Source organism: Lathyrus oleraceus, chromosome 5 (assembly GCF_024323335.1).
Source record: "Lathyrus oleraceus cultivar Zhongwan6 chromosome 5, CAAS_Psat_ZW6_1.0, whole genome shotgun sequence".
NCBI lineage: Eukaryota > Viridiplantae > Streptophyta > Magnoliopsida > Fabales > Fabaceae > Lathyrus > Lathyrus oleraceus.
Genome location: NC_066583.1, coordinates 525,991,065 through 526,009,703, shown reverse-complemented (window position 1 = coordinate 526,009,703; position 18,639 = coordinate 525,991,065). Strand labels below are relative to the sequence as shown.

Here is an 18,639-nt window from a genome sequence, read left to right as displayed (position 1 = left end):
ATATCATGGCTAAGTTTGCGATGATCCTGTGCCATGTTTGTGTTGACGCAAGTGTGACCTTGAGAAATGGACCCTATCACCCACGCATTATGTTTCTTCTTGTACGATTCCATCAAGCTATACCCACACTTCGGGTTTTTGCATAAAATAACGTATCTTTCCGGGTTTGATTTGTTAACATCGTAGTCAACACAGTTTCAAGTGCCAGTTTTTTATTGCTAACAAACACTATTCCTTGGTCCGAAATTGGTCACCCTTTTTTAACTCCTCATCAGACCTCATATATGGGTTGTAGAACATATCTGACGAGGGCTCATCCTCGCCCAAGTTAAGGGTTGTGAAGTGCGTAGGCGGTGAGTAGCGTTGCGCTATAGGTATTTGTACTTGGTCTTCGTCTTCGGAATCACGGTTCACCAAGTCATCAACCACGTCTTCTGCATCATCAACCACATCGTCTTCAACGGGGTGTTCAACATCTTGTTCGTCATCAACCACATGATCAATAACCTGTGACTGAATATTCTGAGTTCACTACGCCAAAAAGGTTTTTTAACAGCGCATCTTAGACAGCGCTTTTAAAAGAAAGCGCTGTCTAAGGTTAAAATAAAAATAAAACACGGAAAATATTCTAAAAAAATAATGAAAGCGCTGTCTAAGGGGGGGTCTTAGACATCGCTTTTAGAAAGCGCTGTCTAAGACCCCCCCTTAGACAGCGCTTTTAGAAAGCGCTTTTAAATATAGACCTTAGTCAGCGCTTTTGAGAAAGCGCTGTTTAAAGTCTTTCAATTAAAAAATAAAATAAATTAGGAAGAGTATCCCTAAAAACTTTCCCACCTTAGAAATTAGAAATTCCCTCCAAGTTTGTCATATAGGGTTTGTCCGGGGTTTTGCTATTCGCATTCAGCATCACAGCATGGCATCGTCATCCTCAAGCAACAGCGCAAACTACGACGTACCGTGGGTTGAGAAGTACCGACCCAGCAAGGTCGTCGACATCGTCGGCAATGAAGACGCCGTCTCCCGGCTCCAAGTCATCGCTCGTGACGGCAACATGCCCAACCTCATTTTATCAGTAAACCACTCATCCCCACTCTTCAATTCATCACACTCACTCATTCGTTTTCTCTCACTCTTTAGTTTTTCACTGTGCCCTAATTCCCAATTTTGTTATTGTCATTTTTTAGGGTCCTCCTGGAACTGGAAAAACCACTAGCATCCTCGCACTTGCGCACGAGCTTCTCGGTCCCAATTACAGAGAAGCTGTTCTTGAACTAAATGCTTCAGATGATAGGTATCAAATTTTCCCCTTATTGCACATGAAATAATGATGTTACAGTGTTTAACCAAGCTATTCACATTTTTTTTGCTGCTGTAGAGGAATAGATGTTGTGAGGAACAAGATCAAGATGTTTGCTCAAAAGAAAGTAACACTTCCTCCAGGCCGACACAAAGTTGTTATACTCGATGAAGCTGACAGGTCTATTTTATATTTTGGCGGTGATTTAATTCAATTAATGTTCTTACTTTATTCATTATTGTTTTCATTGGATTTTAGTTTTGTTGTAACATTTTTTTTTGGACTCGAATCAGTATGACATCTGGAGCACAGCAAGCTTTAAGAAGGACGATGGAGATATATTCTAATTCTACTCGTTTCGCGCTTGCTTGCAATACATCGTCTAAGATTATTGAGCCGATTCAGAGTAGGTGTGCAATTGTGAGATTTTCGCGACTATCTGATCAAGAGATACTTGGTCGTCTCATGGTTGTGGTTCAAGCTGAGAAGGTACCTCAACTTTTTATTTGTGTTGAATTACGGAATATTCTTGTTTGTTTGAGGAATATATGCATATGAATCTCCAATGTTATACCAGTCTAAAGTTTTTCCATGGCCTGAATTCTGACGATTTTATGGCTTATGAGGGATTTAGGATGTCTGACCTCCTGTACTATACTTTAAAGGTTTGTTTACTTGCAAAGATTTATCTGGCTAGCTATAACAGTTTACCTACTGTAAAGAGGCATTTCAGAATTGCCTTTTTAAAGTAAATACAAAAGTTCAAAATGTTTAGTAGTATTTGACCAGCTTCTTTTTCATCCTTTTGAGCTAGATTATGTGATGTCTAGTTTATTATCTATTTTTGCACGTGTAAATAGTAACTAAATTTTGTAAGGTGCATATGTTAGAACCCCAAATGAGAATTCTGGGCCAAATGGACCGTTACACAACAACCCTAAACCTAATATGCAGTGGGTTGAAGCTTGAAGAATAGGAAAGGGGAGAGTGGGATTGTCCGTGTGGCAGACAGTGTTGTTGATGGCGGTCCATGACGGAGAGGCAAAATCCTGCCATACCGGTCACTTTGCGGTGCCGTTATTGCGGAAAAACCTGCAATAGCAGCCGATATTTACCATTTTGGCGAGCCCAAAAACCGCCACGTAAATCCGCCATAGCGGCCATGGTGGGGAAATTTGATAACACTGGTGGCAGAGAGAGAAAGAGAGAGGCTAATGATGTAGTGGAATTCTGTTATAGGTGTGCTGAGTAGAGAGAGAGAGGCATGAAGTTGTTGACGGCAATGATGACCTTCCAGGTAATGTCGAAGTTGTTGACGGCGATGATGACCTTCCAGGTAATGTCTTTCAAAGCTTGTTCCTTGTACTGGTCGCACTTTCTTATTCTCCTTGATTCTTCTTCTTCTTCTGGATTCAAAACCTGAGTGAATTGAGTGCTTTGGTACTGTGTGGGAGAAGGTTAGCACAAGTGAAATTGAAGCTCTAATGATGAGCTTTAATAGCTTTGGGATCATGCGTGTAGTGTGGAAGAGGGAGAAAATTCAGAGAGGATTGCTTAGGAGCTTGAGGGAATGATGCCAAGCCCTTGCAATGATGATGGAGATGATGATATATATGCACTAGGTCTGGAATAGAATAGGTTTGGAATAAGTTAGGAGTTGGTTTGGAGTTAGTTGAGATGAACTTAGTGAGTTTATTCTATTAACTCACTGAGTTGGTAGTTAGTTTGATGAAGTTAGTTACTTAGGTTAGGATGATTCTATTAGTGGCTGGTTGTGGAAGGTTGACTTAAGTGACATTTGTTGTGAAGCTTGATTGATGACCTGTTGAACATGTTCCCTTTTTAATGCCAATTTGGTTAGTAACTTGAATTTAGGAAATGTTATGTTGTTATGTTGTTTTTTGTTCTTTGATGTAGTGTTATGTTAGGACCATTGTGCATTGCTGCAATACAAGTAAGTTTCAAGCATTGCAAGTTCATTGTGCTGGTTTGTAAAACCTGGTGCTGGCATGGCTTGATTACAGGCTTTGGTGGCTTGATGCAAGTTTGTTTGGCAATGGCTCCTATTTTACACATGTTGCAGGTTCAGCTCATGACTATGTCAATTGGCTACTATTACAGCTTGGTGTAGTTTCTGACTTATTGAAAAAAGGCATACCTGCATTTGGCTTATGATTGTCGCATCAGTTTAGTCTGTAGATTGATTATGCTTGCCATGAGCTATGTTGAAACCTCCTGCCAGGCTAGAATTGGATGGTAACTAACATGAGCTTGTGGATGCAGGTTCATGATGGTTCTGTTGTATGATACAACATTGGCAAGCCCTGTAATTGATGCCCTACTCAACTGTTGCAGGTGGTATGCTTCAACTGATTCAAGAAAGACAATACAATCTGGCACTCATGCTACAAAATAATTGCCAAGTTTTGACTTGGATCCCCTGGTGTGACAAGGATTTGAATTTCATTCTGTCATGGATTATTTCCAATTGGTATGGCGTTACTTGTTTTTTTTTGTACAACCTGGTTGGTTGGTCTTCTTGTAGGTAAATTGTTGGTTGTTGATTCATGCAATGGTCTTGGTAATTCAATGGCAAGTTTTGTGGTTTTAGTTCCATGGTAAGTCAACACACTTCGTGGCTTGGCATTGATGATGCTTCTTGCTGGTTATGACCTTGGTTTGTAAAGTTGTTCTTTAGGTAAGCTTGTGGACTGATTGCATTATGAATGAACCATGTTAACCTTTATCCAATTTAACTGTGGTGTGGCATTTATGTAGTTTTGTGGTACAATGTTTGGTTGCACTGATGTTGCTGTTTGGCTGCAGGTCAGGACTTTAGTGGGATAAATTCTGGCATGATGACAGTGTAGGTCAGTGGTGTGTTGCTGCAGGATCATCTAGTATACAAGTAATTATGTTTTCTACTGATCCATGTAATGTTGCAGTCCGTCCCTAGTCGCCTAAATCGTTCACGCTTCAGTCTCATTGAGGCCCAAGCGTGAGGAGGTGCGTTGAAATTTATGCCTTGATGTCCATCCCTCTAGAGTACTTAGTCTTGTATATCTGTCCATTTGGTGTAATTATGTATTTTTAATTTTTGGCTGTGTTAATTGTAAAATCTGTCCATTTGTTTGTAAATTTATGATTCCTCGAAAATATAGATTTTGTTTTTGATTTTTGTTATGTATTTATCTTAGTTGGATTTAGCAACATCGGGTAAAGGAGGGGTTGGAACTTACATTGCTGTTGCAGTCTTTTCTTGCTGGTGAAGCAGCATCGGGCGCGCTGACATCCACTCTGAGGTTAATTACAAAAGCTGCATTTGAAAATTCTCAGGAGGGTCTTCGCAATGGAGCGAGTAAGTTCAACTCTTTAATAACTTTGCATCATTCATTATGTTTATTGTACTGACTTGCATATTACTCTATCAATGTGCTGATAATTTGTAATGATACTGCTTCTGCAGTTCTCTTCTTTTCTATATCAACATTCTTTGTGCTTCTTTGTGTTGTTCTCTATGGATTTGTGTATCCTAAATTACCAATTGTGAAGTACTATCGATCTAAAGCAGCATCTGAAGGGTCCAAAACGGTTTCTTTTGACCTTGCTGCAGCTGGCATCCGTTCGGTACTGCTTCTTTTGTTTTGCTTCTACTCATTTCAGTTTTCTTTTTCATGGAAATTCCTAACTTTTGCGATTTTATTTATTAGACTAATTTGTGTTTTTTCAGGAAACCGAAGAATCAAGACAGTTTGAGCGCAAAGAAAATAAAGAATTGTTACGGGAAAACATTGATTATGCACTTAATTTGTTTGTGATATATGGGTTGACATTGTCCATATTCCCTGGATTCTTATCAGAAGATACCGGAAAACACAGTTTAGGCACATGGTAAGTTCATTCAAAAGTTCACAACATTGTTTATCTACTTTGTATTTCTCATCCTTTGTTGTTTGTTCATTTTTAGGCATAAACCTGAGTAAATACAATATCATTATAGTAGATGAATATATCGAAAGTATAAATTAAATTATGAGTTTACATTCTGTTTATTACAGGTATGCTCTTGTGTTAATTACAATGTACAATGTGTGGGATCTTATCGGAAGATACATTCCACTGATTAAAATCCTGAATTTGGAGTCGAGAAAATTGATCACTACCGCATCCATTTCTCGATTTTTATTTATTCCAGCATTTTATTTCACGGCTAAGTATGGTACTCAGGGTTGGATGATAATGTTGACATCTTTTCTGGGATTGTCAAATGGTTACCTCACTGTTTGTGTTCTCACTTCTGCACCCAAAGGTTACAAGGTGAAGGATCCTTTAAGAAACTATGACTTTATAAAGGTTCAGAGTTATTTAAATATTGATTTGTTAATACTTGTGTTGTTACTTTTGTAGGGACCTGAACACAATGCCTTGGGAAATATCTTGGTATTGTTTATTCTTGGAGGTATTTTTGCTGGGGTAACACTTGACTGGTTGTGGTTAATAGGCAAAGGATGGTAAGATTTTGATCAAGCTAAATTATGGAAATCAGAGGCCTTACTCACAAACAAAATGCAGAATGGATAGGTTTTGATCAATCACGAAACAAAAGAAATTCAAGCTAAACCATGTATACATTTAGTGCATCAACATATTAAAGTCATGTGATAAATTGCAGAATGACAAGAAAACACAAACAATTATCCTTCCCCCAAAAACTTGGTATATGTAAAACATCTCTCTCCCACTGAGTGCCTGGTAAAATTGTGTAATGTAAGTCTTAAAACGAGTGGTGTCAATTCATGATAAAGCTCAATGTTTGTTCATAAATTTGTGTAATTAATGTGTACATTTGTAGTATATGTTATGACTTGTAAATGTGTACATAAATTTGTATATATTTTGATACATTTAAGGCAAAATTGGTTTGAATTGGTATATATATATATTTGTTAGCCAAAAATTGGTAGAAAAAAGGCCAAAATGGCATATATAAAATGTGATAATTGTCTGTCAAAATCTGGTTGAAAACAGGTAGAAATTCTGGTTTATAAACCTGGAAAATATGTGGTTTAAAACAAAAGCTTCAAAAATTTTCGTATACCTTAGACAGCGCTTTTGTAAAAAGCGCTGTCTAAGGGGGGGATTAGAAAGCGCTTTAGGCAAAAGCGCTGTCTAAGGGGGGGGGGCTTAGACAACGCTTTTTGAAAAGCGCTGTCTAAGGTATACCTAAAAAAATTAAAATAGGAGGGTCTTAGAAAGCGCTTTTGGCCAAAGCGCTGTCTAAGGGGGTGGGGCTTAGACAGCGCTTTTCAAAAGCGCTGTCTAAGGTACACCTAAAAAATTTAAAATAAGAGGGTCTTATAAAGCGCTTTTGGCCAAAGCGCTGTCTAAGGGGGGGGGGGGGGGCTTAGACAGCGCTTTTAAGATTTCAAAAAGCGCTGTCTAAACCTTTAGCAGCGGAGGTTTAGACAGCGCTTTAAAGCGCTGTCTAAGGCTAAAAAAAGCGCTGTCTAAGGTCTTGTTTATTGTAGTGGTTGGTTGAAATTGTTCCAAGACAATGTACAACACTATATAATTGTAACCAGAATACTCATGGTTACGAAACATGTTTTGTGCCTCCATGTCATTTTGAATCAATGACTTATAAAACTTGACTAAGTTATTTTCAGAAAAAAAAGGTTGTTGATAAAAAATTTGGGACACGGGTTGTCTAAGTTTGGACTCAATATTTTTTTTTCCAGATAAGAGAAGTCAGCTCCTCTATTTAGACAAAAACGAGTGCAATCGGTGTTTCTAAATAGGAAGCCAGACATATCACATTCATAAGTCTCACCATTCACGTGAGCTTTGATTTTGTATTGTGATGAAGATGCCATGATACGTGAAGATATGTGTGAAATATGTGAAGATATTGTGAAGATTTTGTGAATACCTGTGTGAAAATTTGTGTGAATATATAAGCGAAGATATGTGTGAAAATTTGATATTGTGAAGATTTTGTGAATACCTGTGTGATAACTTCCACTTGTGATGCATGCGTTAGACGTGTCACATATAGATTAATATAGACGTGTCCATATTGTCTTGTGTATTATTTTAATATAAATATATTGTGTTTATTAATATAAATTAATATATATAAATTAATATATATATATATATATATATATATATATATATATATATATATATATATATATATCTTGTGTATTTTACAATAATATACATAATATTATTTATTTACCTGTATATAAATTAATATATTTTAATAATTTATAAATAATATTATAGTTATAAATTAAATTTATATATATATATATATATATATATATATATATATATATATATATATATATCTTGTAAATAATATTATTTATATATATGTATTAATATAAATTAATATAAATTAATATAATTTATAATAAATATAAATTAATAAATTTAAAATAAGTTAAAAAAGATTTTAAAAAATAATTAAAAACATATTAAAAAAAACAAATTTTTTTTTTTAAAAAAAGGAAGTAGGAGTAGGCGCCACTCCTAGTGGCGACTTGCCCTACTTTTAAGGGTAGGCGCCATCTAGGGTGGCGCCAATGTACAAATTAGGGCAAAAATTGTCCATTTATGTAATTTTTTTGAAATTATGAATTTTTTTGTAATTTTAAAAAAAAAATTGATTATTTAGAAAAAATATTCTCTAAATATACCCTTTTCAATTTTATTTTAAATCTTAATTTCTCTTTTCCACAAACGGTAGTTATAGGCGGTTATACAACGGTTTATTATCTTTAAGTATTTTATAAATAATTAAAAATAAAGGCAAAATAAAGGGAGTTATACATCATTTTTCACATTATTATTTTTAAGTATTTTATAAATAATTAAAAATTAAATAAAAATATAATATAATATATATTTTATGCGAATCAATATTTGAGAAAGCTGACAGACGGACACATGAGTGCCCGTCTAGATGCTAGTTTTTCATAAAGTAGATTCTTGTTCTTGGAAGCAAGATCTTTCCGGTCGATTCTTAGTCAACCTAAGATTTTTGATGCTCGTAGAAGCTACGTAGGAGGGTCTAAGCCCAGAAAAAAAAAACTACAAGAGTCCTTATTAACATTAAATTATGTAATTTCTTTAGAAGTCACGTAATGATCTGATTTTATTTACATGGTTTTTGTATCGCCTTTTTAAAATTTATCTTTTTAAAATTGATCTGTAATCGCCATTCAAATAAAAATGCATTAACTCGGTTAAAACTAGATTTACATTTCTAAGTACATGTTTAAAATTAAAATATCCTATTTTACGGTTTCACAAAATATGGCCACGACAAAACTATATAAGCTTCTAAACCTTAATTTCAAAATGTTCATTTGTTTTTATTGATAAGTGATGAAAGTAACGATGTATTGTTTCCAAAACATGTCGATCAAGTTATTAACATGGACCCATGAATATTGAGACGTTGCATAAAGTTATATCATTGTCATGTCATGAGGCTGGACTGTACTTTTATTTGAGAAATGTTATAAGAGAGAATATAAATTAAAGATATTTTTATTTGAATGCGATGAATATCAATTAGTGGTCGGAAGCCTGATCAAACAACAGAAGAACACGCCTATATATATAATTGAATAAGACTTACCAATTTAACATTCACCTTTTGTCTACAGCATTCTCTTTTTATATATATATATATATATATATATATATATATATATATATATATATATATATATATATATATATATATATATATATATATATATATATATATATATATATATATATATATATATATTAAAATCTTAAGTGATGAAAGAAAAGAAAACATATTCCGAGATTGTAGAAACCAGAAAATATGTTTCTAGTAAGGGAAAACTAAGAGAAGTAAATGTTAAGGGAGATCTTTGGAGGTATTTGAAAGAATTAAAAAACACTTTTAAATACTTTGATCTTGTGTGATTATATATAAGGGGTTAGAGAAATTGATAAACAATTAAGTAGAAAACAAGATTTGTTCATGGAAATATGAGTTGTTATTTTTCTTGTAACTCATTTGTAATCTTTTGTAACAACTTTTGAAAGTATAGTGAATGAGAGAGTTGCTATCCTCTATAGTAGATTGTTTAATCGAACACTACAAACTAGTTATTGTGTTTCTTGTCTTTATTTAATCTTCTTCTATCAAATTAAATTGTTGTTTTATTGCATAAAGAGTTGTTTTTATTAAAGGCCATGTATTTGGGTTGCTAGTATTCTTTGTCTAAACACATTAACTTTTTTGGTGCTATTAAACCTTTTAATTTTATAATAAGTGGTGTCCACTGTAGAGCAAATGGTTTTTTTTACAAGTGAGCACCATGGATTCTAAATGCTAGATCCATAGGTTTTCCAGAGACAAGGATTTTGGGTTAGAGAAAGTGAAGATACGAGCAATTTTAACTCAAGAGAAGTGTATTGAACCATTGAAGGGAGAGTCATCGATGTCTGCATGCCTAACAGAAGTAGAGAAGATAGAGATGGTAGATAAGTCCAGAAGTGTCATTATCTTTTGCCTCGGGGGATAAAGACTACGACTTTGATGTGGAAAAAACTTGAATCATTGTATATGACCAAGTATTTGACTCACATATTATGTTTGAAACAATAAATCTACTCATCCTGAATGGCAGATAACAAATTCATAGTTAAGCATGATGATTTGAATTATGTTAAGGTGAAGATTAGTGATGGGGACAAATCTCTACTCATGTTGATCTCATTACCCAAATACTTTGAGCACTTAAGGATGCCCTTCTTTATGGTAAGTAATATACTATTACTTAGGATGAAGTTCGGAGTGTTGTGACATCCAAAGAATTTTCAATGATGGAACTTTTGAAGATTGACGAGAATGGTAAATGATTGAGTGTTTTAAGAGGATTAAGTGAGTGCAGAGGGTGTCCAAATCAAAGAGTTTTGTATAATCAAGATTTAAATGCTTTATTTGTCAGAAACTCTGTCACTTCAAAAAGGATTGTCATTAGAGGGAAGACAATGAGGATTATGTTTAGATTGTGATTTCCTCTAATGAGGATAGTTATGAGAGTGTTCGTGCATTAGTGATTTCAAGTTCAGAGGCTGAAGATACATGGGAAATATACTAATGTTTCTCTTATCACATGTGTAACAGAAAAGAATACTTTGAGACTTCAAAGTTGTAGGAAGGTATAATAGTTCACCTTAGCATCAATAAGGCTTGCAAGGTTTATGGTATTGGTACACCCATACTTAAAATGTTCAAAGATTGTGAGTTTCTTCTTCACGACGTGAGGTATGTTTAAGAGATTAAACGAAATTTATTATCCATATGCATGTTTGATGATCTAGACTATTGCATAAGGGTTGAACATGAGGTATTGAAGATTTTTCATAGTGAAGTGATCATAACTAAAGGGTCTAAAATATGTGGCTTATATATTTTAGAAGGTTCCAATTGAAAGTGAAGTCACAGTATCGTATGGTATCATTTATTTGTTTTAATGTTTTTGTCAATCTGAATGTAGTTTTTTAGTGTATTTACGTATTTGTAATTTTATTCTCATTTAATATTTGTGTGCTTGTAATTTATTTGTATTTCATTTGAATTGTAATAGCTTTAGTAATTATGTTGTTGTACCACTAAGAATCCTCCTTGCTCAGTTAAATAGGAGTATTTTGATCCAGGTGTTAGCCAAGGAATTCCAAAAGGGTAAATTTTGAAGATGCAAGAATCACAAGAAATGGGGATTTGAATTGGGTTACAAGATTTAAAACTTTTGCATCCCAATAGATCAAACAATGAAGATCATGATAAAGATATGAACACGAGTATTTTTATCTTGGTTCACTGCTACTTCCAATCAACCCACCTAAGTGATTTTGCCTTCTCAATAAGGACTTAATCCAATAATCAAACGATTATACAACTCAAACACCAACTGTCTAAGACTTCTTGAAAAATTATGACTATACCCTAGTCTCTCAAGGAAAAGAAATCAAAGACTAATAGTGAATGACTTCTTGAGAATTGTGACTAAACTTAGTCTCTCAATCAAAACAACTCAAAGACTAACCTTCAATGACTTCTTGAGAATTCTGACTAAACTTAGTGTCTCAAGGATATTAACAACTGTTAATAAAATTGGTTGTGTTTACAAGAGTGATTCTTAACAAGCAGATCACACACACTGAAATTTAGTTTATACACTTGAGAATATTTGAAATAAAACTCAGTGTTTCTTCAATCATTTCTTTCTTGATGATGATTTTCTTTAATGGATCTTCTTCATTATGAATTTTCAGCTCGGGAGACATTTTCTTTATTGGTCATCCATCATCATCATCTTATCCACTTAAATCCTGAAATTCTAGTTAACAGACTTTTGATGTCACACAGGATGTTATCACATCCAATTCTGCGCAGACAAGAATGATGCAGAACTTAAATGTAAAGGACAGTAAATAACACAGACAATTGTTTACCCAGTTCGGTGACTAACACACCTACTTCTGGGGGCTACCAAGCCAGGGAGGAAATCCACTATTAGCAGTATTAATTCAGGCCTTAAACCAACTGTTTAATCCTATCACTTAATACCTACCCAATGCAATTTCAATCTAAACTAAGATCAGAGTTCCTACTCACTCCCCCTCAATCACCACAGTGATTATAACCTTTAATTAGTTTAAAGTTAAATGGCGAAGTTATACTTCAAACAACTCTTGATTGTGCTTAACAACTTTAATCAAGAAACGCAACACTCACGCTTAAAAGCTTAGAGTGACACAACACTTACAACTCAATGAACACCCTAGTCCAATGCAATCATCTAGGTGATAATTGCTTGGCTCATAGAATACACCTAATACAAGACACAATAACAATACATCAGTGAAATATGATGATACAATTAATTCTTCACGCTTCAAAACCCCTGAGTTGCTGAAAGTAGGATTGCCATCCTTTTATAATGCAACACTTGGGCCTTGTACTTGTATTTCCTAAAATTAAGGTTAAGCAAGTTAACCTAATTTCCACATATTAGGGTGCTAACAAATAGGCTATTTGTTAGGTCTATTAATTGTAGCTCAGTTGTTAATTTCCTGGATTTTAGCTCAGCTGTTGGATTCCTGAAAAATAGCCTGAGAAAAATACTGAAACAGAAAAACTAACTAGCCTACACTTTAGCATATGCTGTCAGGAATGAATGTCATAACATTCAGTTTAACGTCCAGAACATAGGCCATATGCTAGGTCTGTTATTCTCCTAAAAAACAAACTGAAATAAATACTGAACTGTAGCAGAAAAACCAACCTGCCTATAATTCAGTATCTGCTGTCAAGGATAAATGTCATAACATTCAGTTTGACATTCAGACAATAGGCTATGTGCCAGGTCTGTTATTCTCCTGAAAACAGTCTGAACTGAATACTGAACTGTAGCAGATAAACCAACCTGCCTATACTTCAGTATCTGCTGTCAAGGATGAATGTCATAACATTCAGTTTGACATTCAGACAATAGGCTATTTGTTAGGTCTGTTATTCTCCTGAAAAACAGACTGAACTAAATACTGAGCTATAACAGAAAAACCAACTATTCTATAGTTCAGTATCTGCTGTCAGGGATGAATGTCATAACATCCAGTTTGACATTCAGTAAATCCTGTATTAGCCAATCCTGCAGCATACTACTCAAGAATGTCATGACATCAGTCAAGACGTCGGAGTACAGTTAGTGTTTTAACACAAAATGCAGCCAATCAAACATCTACAAACTCCCCCTTTGGCAATTTTTTGGCTAAAACAACTTGGCATCACAACAGAGTTCACAACAGCGGAAAACACACATCCTAGCAGAGAATTAACATAGCTAATACACTTAGCACACATGGAAGTTAAAAAAAACTTCAAACAGTAGAAGCACAAGTAGATAGCAAACAGCAACCCACTCATCACACATAGACAACAACACACTCATCACACATAGAAGTTGAACATCAAGCTGCAGCACAACCTTTGGATTAGAGGATCTTCAACATCTGTTCAAGCAAATAACAAATCTGTTGTCCTGGGGTACAGGTGTTACTCCCCCTTTTTGTCAAAAATGTTGCCAAAGCAACACTTAAACTTACAGATCAAAACAAAATAAATTACACACAAATTTCAGAAACACAATCTTGATTTTACTTCAAAGTTTCAATCAAGAATACCCCCTCTTGATCTTGCTTTACAGCTTTGATCAAGACAACACCCACTTGATCTTGCTTCACAACTTTGATCAAGTAGACACAGACTCTTGCTTCCTAGCAGGTACACCCATATCAGATGCCATGACTTTGTGTATGACATCTTGAACCACTCCTGCATGAACATGTTCTTGAACTCCAGCAGGTACATAGGCTGTCTCATGTTAGGATTGTTGGTGTAAGCCCTAGAGGCCAATACTTTTGGTACTTGTATCGAATTATTTATTAATAATAAAAGGCTTTTTCTTTATTACGGTTGTTTAATAAAGTCCATAGAATAGCTAGTCCGTTTAATGCATCAAGTGTGACTTGATCATGAGACCACATTAAACATAAGGACACTATTTTGTGAAGTGGGATAACATTAAAGCATTAAGACTATTATGTTTGTAGACTGATGATCACATCTCATGGATCATGGATAAAGAGTTATCAAGTCTTAAACATAGGTATGAATATTAAGAGTAATATTTATACCGGATTGACCCGCTATGAGAATACTATATAGAAAGTTATGCAAAGTGTCATAAGTTATTCTCATGGTGATAATAGTGTATACCACTCTTCGACCTGAAACCACTATGGACCCTAGATGTAGAGTCGAGTGCTTTGTTGCTGATCCAACGTTGTCCGTAACTGGATGACCATAAAGACAGTTGATGGGTACTCCACAAAGCATGCCGAGGGACATGAGTGACCTAGATGGAATTTGCCCATCCTGCGTAACAGGATAAATGTCTATGGGCCCAATATTGAACTGGACAAGGATGACACGGTCTATACCTTGTGTTCAATATAGACATAAGGGCAAAGGGGTAATTATACACATAATTATTATCACATGAGGTTTTGTCAGATCACATGACATTTTCGTGTCTTGGGTAGCAGTGATGTGTTGCTAGATACCGCTCACTGTTTATTATGCTAAATACGTGATTTAATATAATTGCCAACGCCATGAAAACCTATAGGGTCACACACAAAGGACGGATTGATGAGAGATAGAGTAACTAAGGAACATCATAAGGTACGGTGTACTTAAGTAGAATACGAAATATGGTAAGGTACCAAATACTTAAGTGATTTTGGCATATTATGAGATATGGGCCAAAATACACTTAAGTGGGCTTTTTGGCTTGAAGCCCACACAAGTGGTTCTATAAATAGAAATCTTGTGCAGAAGCATTGTATGGGAGTACAACACAACTGAAGAGTTGGAATTTTGTATCTCTCTTTCTCTCACTCAAAGCCTTCATTCATAACAGCTAGCACTGCGATTGAAGGAATCCGTTCGTGTGGACTGAGTAGAGACGTTGTCATCGTTCAACGTTCGTGATCGCCCCGTGGATTTGTATCCAAGGTTTTGATCGTTACAAGAGATCTGCACCAAAGGTTTGAATCGCCACAAGAGGTAACGATTCTATCACTGATCATGCCCATTCGTAAGGATCACTAAATGGAGAAATTTTTAAATTCGTTGCGCCTTGGATGGCAATTCTCCAACAAGGATATCCCCTTAACATCTTGTTAACACACATGTTGCAAGTGAAATAGCTATGATCTGTTGACCAATCAGAGCACACTTTCAATTGTTTAATAGTTTGAAATATTAAACAATACATTCCTAACATCCTTGGTTGCTATAAATCCTCAGAAAGGCATATTCCCAATTTGCCCCTTAAATTTTCAAACTGAGTAGCATCCAAAGCCTTTGTGAATATGTCAACAAGTTGTAGTTCAGTAGCTACATGTTCCAAGGTAATCACTTTATCTTCCACCAGATCTCTGATGAAGTGATGTCTAATGTCAATATGTTTGGTTCTGCTGTGTTGGATGGGATTCTTTGAAATATTGATGGCACTGAGATTGTCACAGAACAATGTCATGACATTCTGAGAGACATTGTACTCAGTCAGCATCTTTTTCATCCATACCAGTTGGGAACAACTGCTTCCAGTTGCTATGTACTCAGCCTCTGCAGTGGACAATGATACATAGTTCTGTTTCTTGCTGAACCACGATATGAGATTGTTTCCCAAAAAGAAACATCCTCCTGATGTGCTTTTTCTATCATTAGCACTCCCAGCCCAATCAACATCCTAATACCCAGATAATACAGGCTCAGAGGCATGAGAGTATAGCATACCATAGTCACAAGTCCCATTGATATACTTGAGAATTCTCTTGACTTGATTTAAGTGACTCACTTTGGGTTCTGCTTGGTATCTAGCACACACACCAACTGCATAGGCAATATCAGGTCTACTGGCAGTTAGATATAGTAGACTACCTATCATGCTTCTATACAAGCATTGATCAACACTAGAACCTCCTTCATCTTTAGTTAATTTTAAATGAGTAGGTGCGGGAGTTCTTTTGTGACTAGCATTATCCATACAAAACTTCTTAACTATGTTCTTGGCATATTTGCTTTGGCAGAGAAACATAGAATCCTCCATTTGGTTAACTTGCAGTCCAAGAAAATAAGTCAATTCCCCAACCAGACTCATTTCAAATTCAGATTGCATCTGGTTGACAAAATGTTTCACCATTTTATCTGACATTCCACCAAAGACAATATCATCCACATAAATTTGGGCAATCATGATTTTGCCATCTTCATCCTTCACAAACAAGGTCTTATCTATCCCTCCTTTTCTGTACCCATTAGAGGTCAGAAATTCAGTCAACCTTTCATACCAAGCTCTAGGAGCTTGCTTCAACCCATACAAAGCTTTCCTCAACTTGTACACATGTTTTGGCAGGTTAGGATCACAGAACCCTTTAGGTTGTTCCACATAGACTTCTTCATTCAAGTAGCCATTTAAAAAGGCACTCTTCACACCAATTTGGAACAATTTGAACTTCAGAATACAGGCAACACCTAACAGCAATCTTATTGATTCAAGCCTTGCAACTGGTGCAAAAGTCTCATCAAAGTCAACCCCTTCAACTTGAGTATATCCTTGTGCCATTAGTCTTGCTTTATTCCTAGTGATTACTCCTTTCTCATCAGACTTGTTCTAGTAGATCCATTTGGTACCAATTATGTTAGTCCCTTCAGGTCGTGGAACTAACTCCCAAACTTCATTCCTTTTAAATTGCTCCAGTTCATCTTGCATGGCATTGATCCAATATTCATCAGTCAGGGCTTCTTTCACATTTTTTGGTTCAACCTTGGATACAAAACAGGAATTTGAGCTATTCTCCCTTGATCGGGTAGTCACACCACTATTGGGATCCCCTATGATAAGATCCTTAGGGCTGTCTTTCTGAATTCTGATAGAAGGCACCTTGTTGGATGCATCTACCTCAAATTCAGGAGGAGTATCTTGTACCTCTTCAGTCTTGACAGGTATGTCTGTTGAAGTCTCAAGGAATGTTCCAACATCCTCTATGGCATTGGCTCCTTCCTCTTTATCATCCATAATCATATTTATGGATTCCATCAGGACATTGGTTCTGGAGTTGAAAACTCTGTAAGCTCTGCTGTTAGTAGAGTATCCTAGGAATATACCCTCATCACTTTTGGGGTCCATTTTCCTTCTCTGTTCACGATCTGTAAGAATGTAACATTTGCTTCCAAAGATATGAAAGTACTTCACAGTAGGTTTTCTGCCTTTCCATATTTCATACAGGGTGGAAGAGGTTCCTTTTCTCAAGGTAACTCTATTGTGAACATAGCAAGCTGTATTCATAGCTTCAACCCAAAATTGCATAGGAAGCTTCTTTGCATGAATCATAGCTCTAGCAGATTCTTGAATAGTTCTGTTTTTCCTTTCAACTGTCCCATTTTTCTGAGGAGTAATAGGTGAGGAAAACCCATGACTTATCCCTTCAGATGAGCATAACTCGTCAAACTTGGATTTTTTAAACTCCGTCCCATGGTCATTCCTAATTCGGACAACAAAACTATCCTTTTCCCTTTGGAGTTTGATGCACAGATCTTTGAAGACATCAAATGCATCTGATTTTTCTCTGATGAAGCTTATCCATGTGTATCTGGAATGGTCATCAACAACCACATAAGCATATCTTTTCCCACGCATACTTTCAACCTGCATAGGTCCCATTAAGTCCATGTGCAAAAGTTCCAGAGTTTTGGATGTTGTAGGATGTCCCAGCTTAGGATGTGACATCTTAGTTTGCTTGCCAACCTGGCATTCTCCACAGACTCTTCCTTCATCAATGAGAAGCTTTGGGATTCCTCTAACTGCTTCCTTGGATATGATCTTTTTCATTCCTCTTAAATGAAGATGTCCAAGACGTCTATGCCACAGCTTCACCTCCTGTTCTTCCTTGGCTAAAGAGCAAATTAAGGAGTAGTTTGAGACTTTAGGCTCCCATAGATAGCAGTTATCTTTGGATCTCGATCCTTTCATAACTTCTTGACTATCTCCATTTTTCACAACACATAATTCCTTAGTGAACTGAACATAGAAACCTTGATCACACAGCTGGCTTATGCTGATGAGATTAGCAGTTAGTCCTTTTACTAACAGCATATTATTCAGTTCTGGAACTCCAGAACTGTCCAGCTTACCAACACCTTTGATTTTTCCTTTAGCACCATCACCAAAGGTCATATAACTGGTAGTATGAGGTTGTATATCCACCAATAAGTTCTCCATACCAGTCATATGTCTTGAGCAACCACTATCAAAGTACCAGTCTTCTCTAGTAGATGCCCTTAGAGCTGTGTGAGCTAATCTGGCAACCCATTATTGTTTCTTGATGGGGGCATTATGCTTAGATGCCTTCTTCTTAGGTCTGATTTGAGGGGTCTGGTTAGGGTAACCATGCAGCCTGTAACATAAGGGTTTTATGTGACCAAATCTTCCACAGTAGTGACATCTCCATCTTTGAAATTTCTTCTTCTGATGGTTAATCCTCCTGTTTCCCCGATGTTGTGACATTGGCTGTGACTTCTGCTTGACTTTCTGAACTTCAGCCTTTGAGCTTTTGTGTTCAGTTGAGGATTTCTTAGCAAAGCCTAAACCAGACATGGTTCCTGATTTCTGTCCCACCTTTAGAATCTCTTCCAAAGTGTCAGTTCCTTTATT

The 18,639-nt window shown here is 35.9% G+C and overlaps 2 protein-coding genes across 7 annotated transcripts; both read left to right on the top strand.

Annotated features, from left to right (window-relative positions):
• Window positions 1-837: 837 nt before the first annotated feature.
• Window positions 838-4,648, top strand: LOC127086057 (replication factor C subunit 2). Of its 6 annotated transcripts, none has more exons than XM_051026736.1 (9): window positions 838-1,072; window positions 1,185-1,291; window positions 1,376-1,477; window positions 1,591-1,786; window positions 3,581-3,740; window positions 3,843-3,995; window positions 4,124-4,167; window positions 4,243-4,303; window positions 4,495-4,648. In XM_051026736.1, exons 1-5 carry the CDS (start codon window positions 914-916, stop codon window positions 3,602-3,604), a joined length of 588 nt encoding a protein of 195 aa, XP_050882693.1. In that variant the 5' UTR covers window positions 838-913; the 3' UTR covers window positions 3,605-3,740; window positions 3,843-3,995; window positions 4,124-4,167; window positions 4,243-4,303; window positions 4,495-4,648. The 6 variants fall into 6 exon arrangements, with proteins under 6 accessions (XP_050882693.1, XP_050882697.1, XP_050882698.1 ...); XM_051026740.1 differs by adding an exon at window positions 3,322-3,380 and having other exon boundaries at window positions 3,581-3,995; XM_051026741.1 differs by adding an exon at window positions 2,537-2,633 and having other exon boundaries at window positions 3,581-3,995.
• Window positions 4,088-6,231, top strand: LOC127081806 (equilibrative nucleotide transporter 3). The gene is made up of 6 exons (XM_051022033.1): window positions 4,088-4,123; window positions 4,505-4,655; window positions 4,764-4,924; window positions 5,028-5,188; window positions 5,356-5,614; window positions 5,705-6,231. Exons 1-6 carry the CDS (start codon window positions 4,088-4,090, stop codon window positions 5,810-5,812), a joined length of 876 nt encoding a protein of 291 aa, XP_050877990.1. The 3' UTR covers window positions 5,813-6,231.
• Window positions 6,232-18,639: the final 12,408 nt, after the last annotated feature.